The sequence below is a fragment of the Corythoichthys intestinalis genome, chromosome 11 (genome assembly GCF_030265065.1).
Source record: "Corythoichthys intestinalis isolate RoL2023-P3 chromosome 11, ASM3026506v1, whole genome shotgun sequence".
NCBI lineage: Eukaryota > Metazoa > Chordata > Actinopteri > Syngnathiformes > Syngnathidae > Corythoichthys > Corythoichthys intestinalis.
In genome coordinates, this window is record NC_080405.1 from 32,024,054 (window position 1) to 32,037,405 (window position 13,352).

General features: G+C 38.7%; 1 protein-coding gene across 6 annotated transcripts in view; it reads right to left on the reverse strand.

The window, feature by feature from the left end:
- Positions 1 to 5,159: 5,159 nt before the first annotated feature.
- LOC130924564 (moesin-like) overlaps positions 5,160 to 13,352 on the reverse strand; it is a 38,363-nt gene continuing 30,170 nt past the window's right edge. For all 6 annotated transcript variants that reach the window (XM_057851216.1, XM_057851215.1, XM_057851219.1 and 3 more), the window contains 2 exons: positions 11,261 to 11,494; positions 5,160 to 6,761 (listed from right to left, as the gene is read on the reverse strand). In XM_057851216.1, the coding sequence (XP_057707199.1) occupies positions 6,597 to 6,761; positions 11,261 to 11,494 (399 nt within the window). In that variant the 3' untranslated portion in view covers positions 5,160 to 6,596. The remainder of the gene's footprint in view (positions 6,762 to 11,260; positions 11,495 to 13,352) is intronic.

Below are 13,352 nucleotides of genomic sequence, written 5' to 3' on the forward strand. Positions count from 1 at the left end.
ACACTCACACAGGTCTACAGAGGAATGGTTGACAGCATCCTCACCAGTGGAATCACAGTGTGGTATGGAAAGCCAACTATAGCTGAGACGAGGGAGCGGCAGAGTGGGCCATCAAGCTGTAAAGGCCAAATTACACCGGATGCGTGTGCGGCGCAGATCCGGTCCGCTCCGTGTTGACTGTGTGCTCCGCAGTAGGTCAAAAATAAGACAAAACATACCGGCTTCGCACAACTGCAGTCCGGCAGCACCGTCACAGTCATGAGCTCTCACGTGATCGCTCGCGATGATGTGGCATTAAAAACAACGACAAACAGTCTGTACTCAACTGAGAATTAGTAAAAAATGTGGGCTTGATTTGACTGAAAAATTTTCCCCGATTTTTTTTTTTTTTGCTTTTACCATGGCCACGTCAACAACCCGTTCTCCACTATTTAATTACTGCTTTAAATTACAAAACTTGTATAAGTCACTGTCCATCCGCATAGCTTCTACTATGGCGTTCCATTCAGATTCCTTTTTAAAGTTGTCCTTAAAAAAAGTATCTGCTGTGTCGTAAATCAACTTTGTGACTTTCCACCTCCAGAATGAATCGTTCATTGTCCATGTTCGCTGGTGTTTAAACCATGAATAAGCACCTGGCCTGTTGACTCCAGGCCTGGCTCTGTCCATTTTGATGGATGCCTCTCCGGCAAAAATAGAAAATAGCCCAAACCATCCGGCAGGCTCCGGCACGGCGGAGCTTGTCCGCACTCAATCCGCACCGCATATGCAGCCGGTATAATTTGAGCTACAGATGTCCCGATCGATTGGGTCCGATCACGTCATTTTCAAAGTATCGGAATCGGCAAAAAAATATCGGACATGTCTTTTTTTAATGAATATATATTTTTTAATTAAATAGTTTTCTAATTGTATTTAACGTTACAGACATAATATGTTACACTCATCCAGTCTTTAGTTTAGGCTTAAGGCAGGGTTATCAAATTTATCACGTTAAAATATTTAACGCAATTAACGCATGCGCTGCACGACCCATTCACGCATTGTCGCGTTCAATATGTAATGGCGCCGGTTTACCTTTATATAGAGCTAATAGGCAGCTTAAAATGAGTAGAGTGAATTTTGGCAGCCTTTGGAGCCTTTTTTTTAATTGGTTAAAGCCTTACAATCCCTCTCCCTACAATTTAAAATATCATGGGAAGCAATGTGGGGAAGAAAGGTAGTGATTGATCTTTTTCTTAACACCCGATGTTATTTCCCAACGCAGAGAAGATATATCAATTGGTACCACTGCGCACAGTCTTGGTTGCACTTCCCATCATGCATTTGGGCAGAAGTTAAATGGCTACAGTATCATTTACTGAAAGCTCAACAAATACACTAGATGGCAATATTTAGTCACAATATACAAAGTCACATTTATCCTTTAAGAATTACAAGTCTTTCTATCCGTGGATCCCTCTCACAGAAAGAATGTTAATAATGTAAATGCCATCTTGGATTTATTGTCATAATAAACAAATACAGTACTTATGTACTGTATGTTGAATGTATATATTCTTCCGAGTTTTATTCATTTTTTTCTCAATGCATTGCCAAAATGTATATGATCGGGAAAAAATATCAGGAATGATTGGAATTGAATCGGGAGCAAAAAAAAAAAAGCAATCGGATCGGGAAATATCGGGATCGGCAGATACTCAAACTAAAACGATGGAAACGGATTGGTTCCGCCGCCATTTCTTGACGGAGCCGCACACACATCCGGTGTAATTTAGCCTTAAAGTGAGTCATCAGTTCTGACCAGTGTTGGGAATAACGGCGTTATTTTTTTTCAGTAATGGGATAATCTAACTATTTTTTTTTTTCCCACCGATACAACGCTGTTACCATTACTGACGGTCAAAAGCGGTGCGTTACTTACTTTGAATAAATTGAAGAAACTACCAGCAGTAGCGAGTCTACTCTGCTCTGTTTATTTGTCATCCAAGACTTGGGGTGCGTTCAGGTACGGTCATAATGTGCAACTCCTACACCCATCCACAGCAAAACTGTTCGTAGCTTTGTAGCGATTTGTAATTTCGGAGTCGCTGATGAGTTTAGTAACATACATCAAACAATAAATACAGCAGAATGTCCATTTCGCGTAATTGTGGAAGCCCGTCGACATCTTTACTCCATTTGTCTTCGGCTTGCTCATAAGGGTCAACATTGTTATGGTAAAAATCCTTAAGTTTGATCACATATCTGTTCTTCGCCTTAGTAACGAGTTTGTCTCTTTATCGAACTGGCAAGTTAAAGTTTAATGTCCCGTGAGCCAGACCTGCTTCCAATATGGCTGCGTTGTTGTCAAATCACACGTGATCCCCCATTCTGTGACGTAAACGCTCAAGCCTAATAGCGCACGTACTTCAGAGCCGGGGGGAAAAAAAATACTTCAGACTTCAGAGCCGGTGTTTTCACACACAAACCGGAACAGCGCGTGCGGCAAACACACACACGCAAAACAAATGTAGAGGGATATCATGGCAGTGACGTCAGAGGAAAATTTGTCCTTTACGATGTGGAGATATAAACACTATTTCAAGTTGGTCGAAATTAAAGGAAAGAATGTGCATGTAAAGTGTAATTTATGTCCTGGGGCAAAGCTTTTGTCGACATCTGTGGTAAGCAATTCAAATCTGTTTATTTTTGTTGCACTTCAAGTGTACGATGAATCTGTTGCTGGTGAGGTGCAATAAATATTACAAGGTTTTATAACACGACTACCTGTCTGTTCTTCTCTATTCAACTGACTCAAATACTGCTCAGAAAATTTCAAATTCTTTGACATACAACAACTTCTTCTTAAAGCAACAGAAATAGTTACTTTCCCTGGTAACTAGTTACTTTTACTATAGAGTAATTCAGTTACTAACTATAGTAACTATAACTAATTACTTTTTTAAAATAACATGCCCAACACTGGTTCTGACTACCCTTCCATGGATACTCTCTTCATTCATCCATTCTCTTTCTCAGTGGGTGTACATTTTAAGTTTGAGAGAATCACCCATAGGGCCACTTCCAAAATTAAAAAACATTTGGATTCAGACAGTGGATTCTAAAATGGATGGAATTAACAAAGCGGTAGTTTCCAATCCTGACAATTTAGCTAGAATACATGCTTTAGAGGTAAATTATTGAAAATGAATTGGTTGTCAGTTTGTATCCTAAGGTGTTCACATTGGTTTGGACCTCATGACTAAGTTCACTTACCCGCAGGCTGTCAAGTCATAATCCCTCATGAATAGAAGGGGCTTACTTTACTCTTAAACTTTGCTTAAGGGCTCTGTGACTGTTCTAATGTCACAAATTGAAAAATCCTCGGGCCACTGTCTGAAATGGATGCTAAAATCAGACTTCTTCACTTCTTGTGGGTAATTTCCACCTCTCTTTCTCTACAAATTTGTTGCTACAGTTTGTATTTACGTCTGGTCTGGAAAGCTTGGCTGAGAAATGTGCACAGCTGCAGGTTTTAGGGCTCAAGTATCTGATATGTGACCATTAAGTATTTTGATGTGTCATTTTATACTAGAGAGCCATAATCAGCATTCTGCAGGAAAACAAAGCCCTTACATGTCTGCAAGCCGTACCATTGCACTTTTAGTAGAAGTTCTTCGAAACCTAAAACACGGTAGGTCAGCGCATTGAGACTGACATTAACAAGGTAACAGTCCCGAGAGAGGTGAAAGAAGTAAAGAATGAATCTTTGCAGAAAGATGCTTCTAAATCAGAGGATACGAAAAGCAACAACAGACACTGTGGGGGATGTGATACATTAGTTGTAATTGTGAATAAGTGTGAGCTTGCTTCCTTTAGTAATAGCTGTGTTAACGAAATCAGTGCTGATGGACAGAGAGATAGAAGAGATAAGAGCTGTCAGTGAAATGAGGGGGGCCACTTGGAATGGAAGTGCCAAGCTGAGTAACACGAGTTGAAATGAGGATCTAAGTGCTGACGACCCGGCAAGGCTTCCAGTTATTTTTCCCCATTCTGTATTGGAATGAAAGATCTTATCATGAGCAGAATAAAAAATAAAACAGATCTATCCCAGATTCACAGAACATGTAACAGTTGTAAATAAAGGCTGTAATACAGTCTGATAAATTGGCACTACTGTAATTTTCGGACTAAAAGCCGCTACTTCCCCCCCCTCATTTTGAATCTTGCGGCTTATAGTCCAGTGCAGCTTATTTGTTGATTTATTTGGTTAATAGGTAACACTCTATTTGACAGCGGCTTCATAAGACTGTCATAAGACCATCATAATTATGACCTGACACTATCATGGGCATTAATAAATGGTTATGACCGATGTCATGAAGTGTCATCCGGTAAATTATGTCACTAACTCCATTTATGTCCAGCTCGGATCGTTTACATCCTTTCGAAGTGAGATGATTTGCCGGATGACACAAAATGACCTCTGCTATAAGCATTCATTAATGCTCATGGCAGTGTCATGTCATAATTATGATTGTCTTATTATGACAGTTTTATGGCGCCACTGTCAAATGAAGTGCTACCAAATACCGTAACTAGCAACTAATGACACAACTGGACAGTAACCGAAGAAATAATTTGCACAAACCATGAATTTTAATTGTTATTCACGTCCGTATCGCTGCAATGCATGCCAGGAGGCATGTTGTACGACAACAATGTTGACAGCAGATGGCAGCAGAGGTTGACGGTCTCCCCCAAGGGAGCAGTGATGACCAAATGAAGCTTCTTGAAGTAATGAATCTTTGCAGAAAATGGATTCAAAGTTTCATGGTGGTTCATTTGGTCTTATGATAGTCTTATGATGCCGCTGTCAAATAAAGTGTTGCCGGTTAATATATTTTGGTGTAGATTATCCCATAATACAGTGAGGACAGCTGCGGCTTATCTATGAACAAATGTCGTTTTCGCGTCAAATTTGGTGGGTGGCAGCTTATACTCCGGTGCGCCTTATAGTCCAAAAATTACGGTAATTAATTTCAACTGCAATCAGAGGGGTGAGCTCCATAATTATAATATGCAACAATAGTGACCTGGCTCAAAAAAGCTGGAGTGACAGACTTTTGTAGATCATTTAATCACACAATATAGCTAGATATTGAATGTGCGTTCCACTTACTAGTACATATTCATATTAAGTTTTGAAGCAGTCAAAATTACGATGTTATTGAAATCAAGAAGGAGAAAGTGATACGTCAAAAAAGTGAGGAGATGAATGTGAAGGGAAAAAGCAGAACAAACGGGAAAGACAAAAAAATTCAGGAGACTGCTTATACTCAGGTGTGCCTTATAGTCCAAAAATTACGGTAATTAATTTCAACTGCAATCAGAGGGGTGAGCTGCATAATTATAATATGCAACAATAGTGACCCGGCTCAAAAAAGCTGGAGTAACAGACTTTGGTAGGTCATCTAATCACACAATATAGCTTGATATTGAATGTGCCATTCAGACTTAGATATTCATATTAAGTTTTGAAGCTGTCAAAATTACGATGTTATTGCAATCAAGATGGAGAAAGTGATACGTCAAAAAAGTGAGGAGATGAATGTGAAGGGAAAAAGCATAACAAACAGGAAAGACAAAAATGCAGGAAACATAAACTACCAGTCAGCCGTTTGGACACACTTTCTCATGATAAAGAATGAGAAACAGAGTCCAAAGTTAATGTGATTATGCTATTTTACCACTCTTAAAAGGCATGAGTATTTTCCTTTCAATCTAATTGCTACTGTTTCATGAAGCGCATTATTTGGCACGTGGAAGGGAATTCAAAACCTTATGAAAGAGCGTATACAGTCAAACTGATGGTGACTACTGTATATTTCAACGAGGTAAAGACAATAAACATTTGCAGTCGGTGAGAACAATATGAACAACTTACTGTAAATGCCAGATCCAAGTTGTATTATTCATAGGAAGATAAAAATAAAAAAAAAAAAAATCAATGAACCGGAAAAAACTACTTTGATACGTCATACACACCAGCACAAACTAATGAGATCCATTACTGTGCCACAAATTCTAACTGCTCAGTTTTCACTGACTCTGTCAGTTTGTGTTTTTTTTTTTGTTTTGTTTATTTGTAAGAATTAAGTACGTAAAACTAAATATCTATGCCTTAAATGGAAAGACATGGGAAAACTGCATTACCGTACATATTCAAAACTATCAGATTAGCTTGACAATAATAAAGTACCTAATTAGTAAAACAATATCTCTATCAGCTTTCATCAAACCAGACTTTATTAGCTTTAAAAATGCAGAATACATTAAATTTGATGAAGATTATGGCTCTAATTAGATTGTGCAGGAGTATTTCATGTTATGGTTGGTGTATGTTTGCAAGTAATATAATTTTCCTCACAGGCTCAAGTCAAATCAAGCATAGAAAATCAAGGACAGTAACAGTACATAATTTGTTGTCATATTACGACTACACATCAATTCTGAGATATTATACTGGCATCAATTCAATACTGCTCTACTTCTCTGTTTCTCTGTTAGATCCAATTTAGTGAATCATTCAGTCCATCTACAGTGGACTTTTCTCACATGGACTCAAATTCATCAATGCGCTGTTTGGTATTGCCCTGACGAATCTGACGCAGGGTCTTGTATTTGTCGCGACCAGCCTTTACGTTCTCAGCATGGATCAGGTCATTTGGGGTCTTTTTGCTTTCGTCCACAGCTCGAGCAAGCTCAGTACTCAGGAACTGAAAGGGAATACAAACACACAGAGAATGAAATGCTCATAGCTGGAACTACAGAGCAGCTGCCCACCCCAACCCCCCAATCCCAATCTGAAAACATTCTTTTGTCCATAGTTATTAAATCTATTTTTATGTTGAAGATTCTATGCAACATCATACTGTATCTTGCTTGAGAAATAGAGTCCAATTTTCTCCGTGGATGACATGCGGCATGAATAAAACCACTCAAATGACAAAGTACCTGCAACAACGTTTAATTATGTAGAGTGCACCTAGTTCTTGGAAAAACATGCTTTTGGTGAGGGCCAATTTAATTGTCAACTTAACTTCACAATCACAACCGTATACGCCTTGTATTAAAATAATACACCACAAACTGCATCATAGGTGGCCTTTTAGTGATTAAGCGTCTTGTCACTTTTTTCTTTTTTTTTGTATTGAACATAAGATCTTCTGATGGATTTCCTCTGTCTTTTTTTTTAAAACTTTACAGCAGCAAAAGAGACTGAGTCCGTGCAAACATAAAATATTAGGATGGATAAATTCATGATGCTTTCATTGCTATTACACTACAGTGATTCCTCGTTACTTCGCGCTTCAAACTTCGAGCCCTCAGTCCATCGTGGACTTTATTAAAAAATAAATAAATAAATAAATAAAAAAATAAATACAGATGAGCTGTCCCGAGCCGATCGCGTAGTCTATCTCCCTCCGTCTCCTTGCTCTTTTTTGATTAGGCAGTGCATGCACTGGAGTTAACGATGACTGACAGACGTTTAATCTTTGACCTTGCCAGAGAAGCGCCACATTGTCAATCATTGTTTAACTTGTTAAACAGTTGCAGTGGCAACTCATTTTGTGTAAGTGAGCAGCTTGAGCAGATTTGAGTGGACTCACATTTTATATAGCCAAGCATTTTTCTGCTATATTCTTGTTTAAAAATAATTCGGTTGGACAGTAATATGTTTAAAACGTATCATAATTATTACATTTGAAGTGCTTAAATACCATACACGTAATGTTTTTTTTTTTTTAACTATACTTTGGAAAAAAGAGTGGAAAACATGTCTTATATGTATACACACATATCTATATATGTATATATACATATATAAAGTGGGGAGAACAAGTATTTGATACACTGCCAATGGAAAAACCCATTGGCAGTGTATCAAATACTTGTTCTCGCCACTGTATATATATGTATACATATATAAGCATATATATGTATGAATACGTATACTGTATACTGGACTGTCTCAGAAAATTAGAATACACAATATTCTAATTTTCTGAGACAGTCCTGTACATTAATCCACCATTTAAAGCAGGGGTGTCCAAACTTTTTGCAAAGGGGACCAGATTTGGCGTGGTAAAAATGTGGGGGGCCGACCTTGGCTGACGTCCTTTACATAGAACAATATACAGGACTGTCTCAGAAAATTAGAATATTGTGTATTCTAATTTTCTGAGACAGTCCAGTATACAGTACATACATCTGTATAGATATATACACGCATATGTACATATAGATAGATAGATAGATAGATAGATAGATAGATAGATAGATAGATAGATAGATAGATAGATAGTTAATTCGTTCAAGGGTTTGTAAGTCGAAATGGTTGTATGTCGAGCAGGTATTACGATTACAAATGGCAATTACACACAGCAAAACAAATTAGGAATAAAAATCGTAATAATAATATAATAATTCCGGTAATAATGTAACGAATCGGGATCTAATGTGGCGGACGTTTTTTGCTGTACCTGAATGCACCGCGTAGCTGACGTGACTGTTTTACTTTACACAAGTTGATGGAATAAATGGTTAGAAACCTTACGAAGCTGGCGGTTTCTTTGGCGATGTTACCACAATAATAATTGTCATCTTAACTTATAAAGACTTGTGAACGGAGGTCGGAGGAGGACCGTCGTGATCGACATTCTACGGCCGTATTGTCGTGATTTCACGAATGCACACACCATGATCATATTTTTCTTTCGTTTCCATCTTCATTTCAATGGTAAGCGTGAACATTTCCTTTTTTCCCCACCTGCACTAACTTTCTTGAAACCAGTGTTGCTTTCTCCCAAAAGAAAATCAGCTGTGTGTCCGTCTTCAGGCAAAACAAAGAAACTGCGATGGTGTCATAAATCGTCGTAAATCGAGCATGTTGTTGGATGTAAAAACAAATGGCGAGTCAGATTTTACGTTGGATGAAGGCCTGTCGCGATAACAAATTTTAGTGTGCGATAAATTATCTCATAAATTATTGCGATATGCGATATTATTGCGCCCCCCCAATTTTTTAAAAAACAATTTACAATACCACAGTGAAAATACAGTATATATTAATAGATCAAGTACACCCATTTAAACGCGATGTTTACTCTTCAATTCAAAAATACTTTTTAAGAAATCACAACTAAAAACAATACACCATGCCTCTTAAGTAAAATAAAACAATATTAATTCCGCCCAGGAAGACAGACAACAATATTAATACCGCCTAGGAAGACAGAATAAATAAAATGTGTTCTTCAAGAAAAAAAAAAAAAAAAAAAAAAATGCACTTAATAACTTATGCATTTAGGCAAATGAAAACTTCCCGTCATAGCTTCAGCTATGGTGTTCCATAGGGATGCAACGATACAGTTAAGTCATGGTTCGGTACGATTTTCGATACAGGGGACACAATTTTCGATTTGATTAAATGCATTTAATGGTCTGAAAAAAAAATAACAATTGTATTTTTTGTTCCGTTTTTTTTTTTTAACGGGGAAAAAATTAAATTGCCATCATATAAACATGCATTTGGTGTATAATATTTATGCGCTTCCTTCTTACTGATCTGAAGAAATTTTGTATAAAAGTTCTGAGAACAATCTTTATTGTTTGTAAAGTTAGGCGGAGCACACTGTTGATTGCTACAGCTCTCTTAGCAGCTAAGTTTACTACATGAGCAAAACATCCTATTTGTGGTCCGAATCCATATGTGTCACGTACTGAATTAACAATATTTGCAGCATTATCTATAGTCACTGGTATGGATTGATTTGGCCTGCTTAACTTCCATTTATAAATAATCGATGTAGTATATGGACTACGTGTCCCATAACCACTCTGGGCTCACGTAGCCAATGGCATGGGACGTGGTACATCTAGTGTGCCTTTTTATGATATCTAGTGTGTGCACGCATTAAAAAAGTTAGCAAACGCCACAGAAGTCACGTCTGCTCATTACTGCACAACACCAGCATATGACAATCGACTTTCATAAACAGGACGAGTTCGAAGCACAGCGCTCTTAATTTGCAATTCAATGTTCATCCTGTGCATTCAGCTGTCCGTTGTCAAAGCGAGGTTTTTCGTAGCAGCCAAGTCGGTAGCAATGTTTCGGCGGACTTCGTTGTAAATATCTGGAAGTGCACGCATGACTTTCCACCTCCATGATGAAACATTCTTCGACCATGTTCGCTGGTGTTTAAATCGTTAATAAGACACTGGGCTGTTGACTCCAAGCCTGGATCCGCCCATTTTGACGGATGCGTCCCCAGCAAAAATAAAAAATCGCCTAAACCATTCGGCAGGCTTGACACAACAACGGCACACCGGAGATGGTCCGCAGTCAATCCGGAGCACTGACGCGGCCGGTATATGTTGAACAATAGGATATAATGGGAACGGATTGGCTCCGGCGCTATTTTTTGCCAGACCTGAAACAAAGATGCATTTTGTGTAGTTGATAACAAGGAATCCGAACTTTTAACACACACGCGAGTGCGAGTCGATAAATCGCAGCGGAAAAATTATCGCCTTCATTTTTATTTATCATGAGATAAATGGAATTATTGCATATTGCGACAGGCTTAGTTGGATGCTGAAAAGCTCTTGTGTTGAAGCGATCGTATATCGAGGTCCCAATGTATGTATATATATATATACGTATGGCAGAAAACACAGACAAGGCTGAAAAAGCTGTTTCTGCTCTTGCACCCCTCTTTCAAATAAACTGCTGTATTTTAAGCCAAAAGAACTGTTGTCTTTGATAGAACAATATGTCTATATGCAAGTCACCTGAGTGTTTTCCACCCATAGCGCCCTTTTTTTTGTGGGGGGGACGCTACTTAGCGGTTTTTCACTTATCGCGGCAGGTTCTGGTCCTCTTTAACTGCGAAAAAACGAGGGGTCACTGTATATGAAATGTTTAGGAAGTATTAAAGGTTAATGTCTGTTGATTAGTGGTAAGGTTTTTGTAATGATTGCAGAAATCCAAATGATTGCTGTCAAGTAGGCTTGATTAATTTAATGGGTAGAAGCACAGATATATTGAAAATAATTGACCTCGAATTCGTCTGAATGTCTAACAGTTATGAATTTTGTGCACTTATTGAAGAATATCTTTTAATGTCATATTTCAATGGTGGTCAGACATACCTAGATAGCAATAAAATGGCCCTAAAATCATGGAGTTGGTTCTATATTTGTTTAACTGTACCTTCAAATTTTTCTGCAGTCTCTGGTTCTTCTGGGCCTCTGTTATTCTTTCCTCTTCACTGCGGTCTCGTACAGTGCCAGGAGACATTAACTCAGCACTCGCCTCCGCGCTGCTCTCATCTGTCTCGTCGTGATCATGCATGTGAGTGTGAACAGAATCCTGGATGTGGATTCCCATTATTTTAGACTTCAGCTCTTCTTTGGTCCGCTCTAAATCAGCTTCAACCATCATCGCCTGTCAACAAATAAATTTACATACTGAAGAATGTGGAAAAGTGCTATTGCGCTTCCCTCGCTAATCATTACATACAAAAGAGTTACTGTATGAACTACATGATACAATTTCATGCTATTTTTCAGATGTGGACCATGCCCATCTTGTGTCAGTATAAGCTAAACTATTCTGTTCTGATGAGAACATTTCTCCATAGCGTAAAGTACATGGGCTCATAAAGAACATAATTAAAACAAATGATTATTATCATTGGTGATCCCAGCTGACTTTGGACAAGAGAAATGTTCACTTTGCACTGGTCACAAGCCAATCACACAGGGCAGTTCTGAGTATTCTGTTCACCTAATGTGTCTGTTTTGGGAACGTGGGAGGAAACAACCATTCTAATTATTCATAGGATGCCCTGAGATGAGATACAAACCCCTTTGCGATTGTGCTGACAAAGGGGTGTCAAAAATATGGTCATTACAGGCTCTCTAGGGGGTTTCTTCAGGCCTGCGGGGTTCATTTAAAAATGACAGAATACTGAGGTTGTGTTGTCTTTAAAATAATTTCAGTAAGGCTCTGAATATGTATAGCATAAGTCCCGAATGTGATAAAAGAGAAAGGCGAGGCGTGCATGTGGTATGGAGGTGGAATGGAGGTATGAGGGAGACAGAAGAGATAGGTTTGTTGGTATGTTGCCACGGTTACAGCCAAACGTGACGCATCCTGTGTTCATTTAAGACTATCACCGCCTTGTCATCCTTTCATTGTCTGGTCAGACACAACAAGACACTAAAATAAGAATGAAAAAAAAAAAAACAGCTGCTTTAACTGTATGGCTTTCAAATCACCCCACATTCACGGTTTTACTAAATTTCTGTGAGAATTAATCGTTGTTGTTGTAATAGAAACAAAATGTGCAGTTCAATTAATTAGTAAAAAGCTTTGCTCCATAGGAGTAAAGGCTGAATTATGCTTCTGCGGCAGACCTACGCCGTCAAGGCAGACCCGATATACAACCCTCCGCCGTACCCTGACATGCAGCTCCCAAAAATTCTGACTACACGTCGCGGCAAAGCGTGGCGACCTGACCCAAATGGACTGTGATTGGTTCGCTGAGACTGCTGTTTCCGGTTCAGCGTGACATCACCGCCATTTACAAACATTCTTGCGCTAGGCTAAAAAATGGAGCAAGCCGACAAGAGGATGGTCGAAGAGGTCCGCGAGTACAACCACCTGTACAATGTTTCATCAAGATAGTATAACGATTGAAAAATGGCAAGCAATTCGTGGAAGGATATTGCTGAAAATACGGGGCTGGAGTTCAGCAAATCCATAAAAAAAAAAGAAAGAACCTCTGAGACAAGTATGCGTGTGTTAGGACGCGAATGGCCACACGAAGCGTTGACCCAGCCGGCCAAAAACTGCCAGCCTTTTATCACTTTATGTTGTATTTTTGGTTGGTGCACTTTATCATTTATTTTGTACATATGTTTGCTGTAAATCTGTGACTTATTTACATTTTACACTTCAAGTATATGAAGAATAAAGCAGAGGTTTGGAGTCAAAAGAATTGTTTTGATGTTTAATTTTTAACAGAGTTCACACACTTGATACATCATCATTGATTTAGAGTGCCTCAGTGCTTTTATGATAACGTGTTTACCATCAAGGCTTCCAACGCAGTTTGGGAAGTTCCATAGCCACTAGAAATCTTATATGGCATCCCACCGGCTGGTTGTAGGACACGGCAAAGAAATTGGACAAAATGCTGGACAACATGGCTTGCTGGCTTCCACCTAATGCTAGAATTCGTTATGTGACTGCCAGTCTCTGTGCGGCATCAACAGTCAGACGGACCACCTCCGCAACT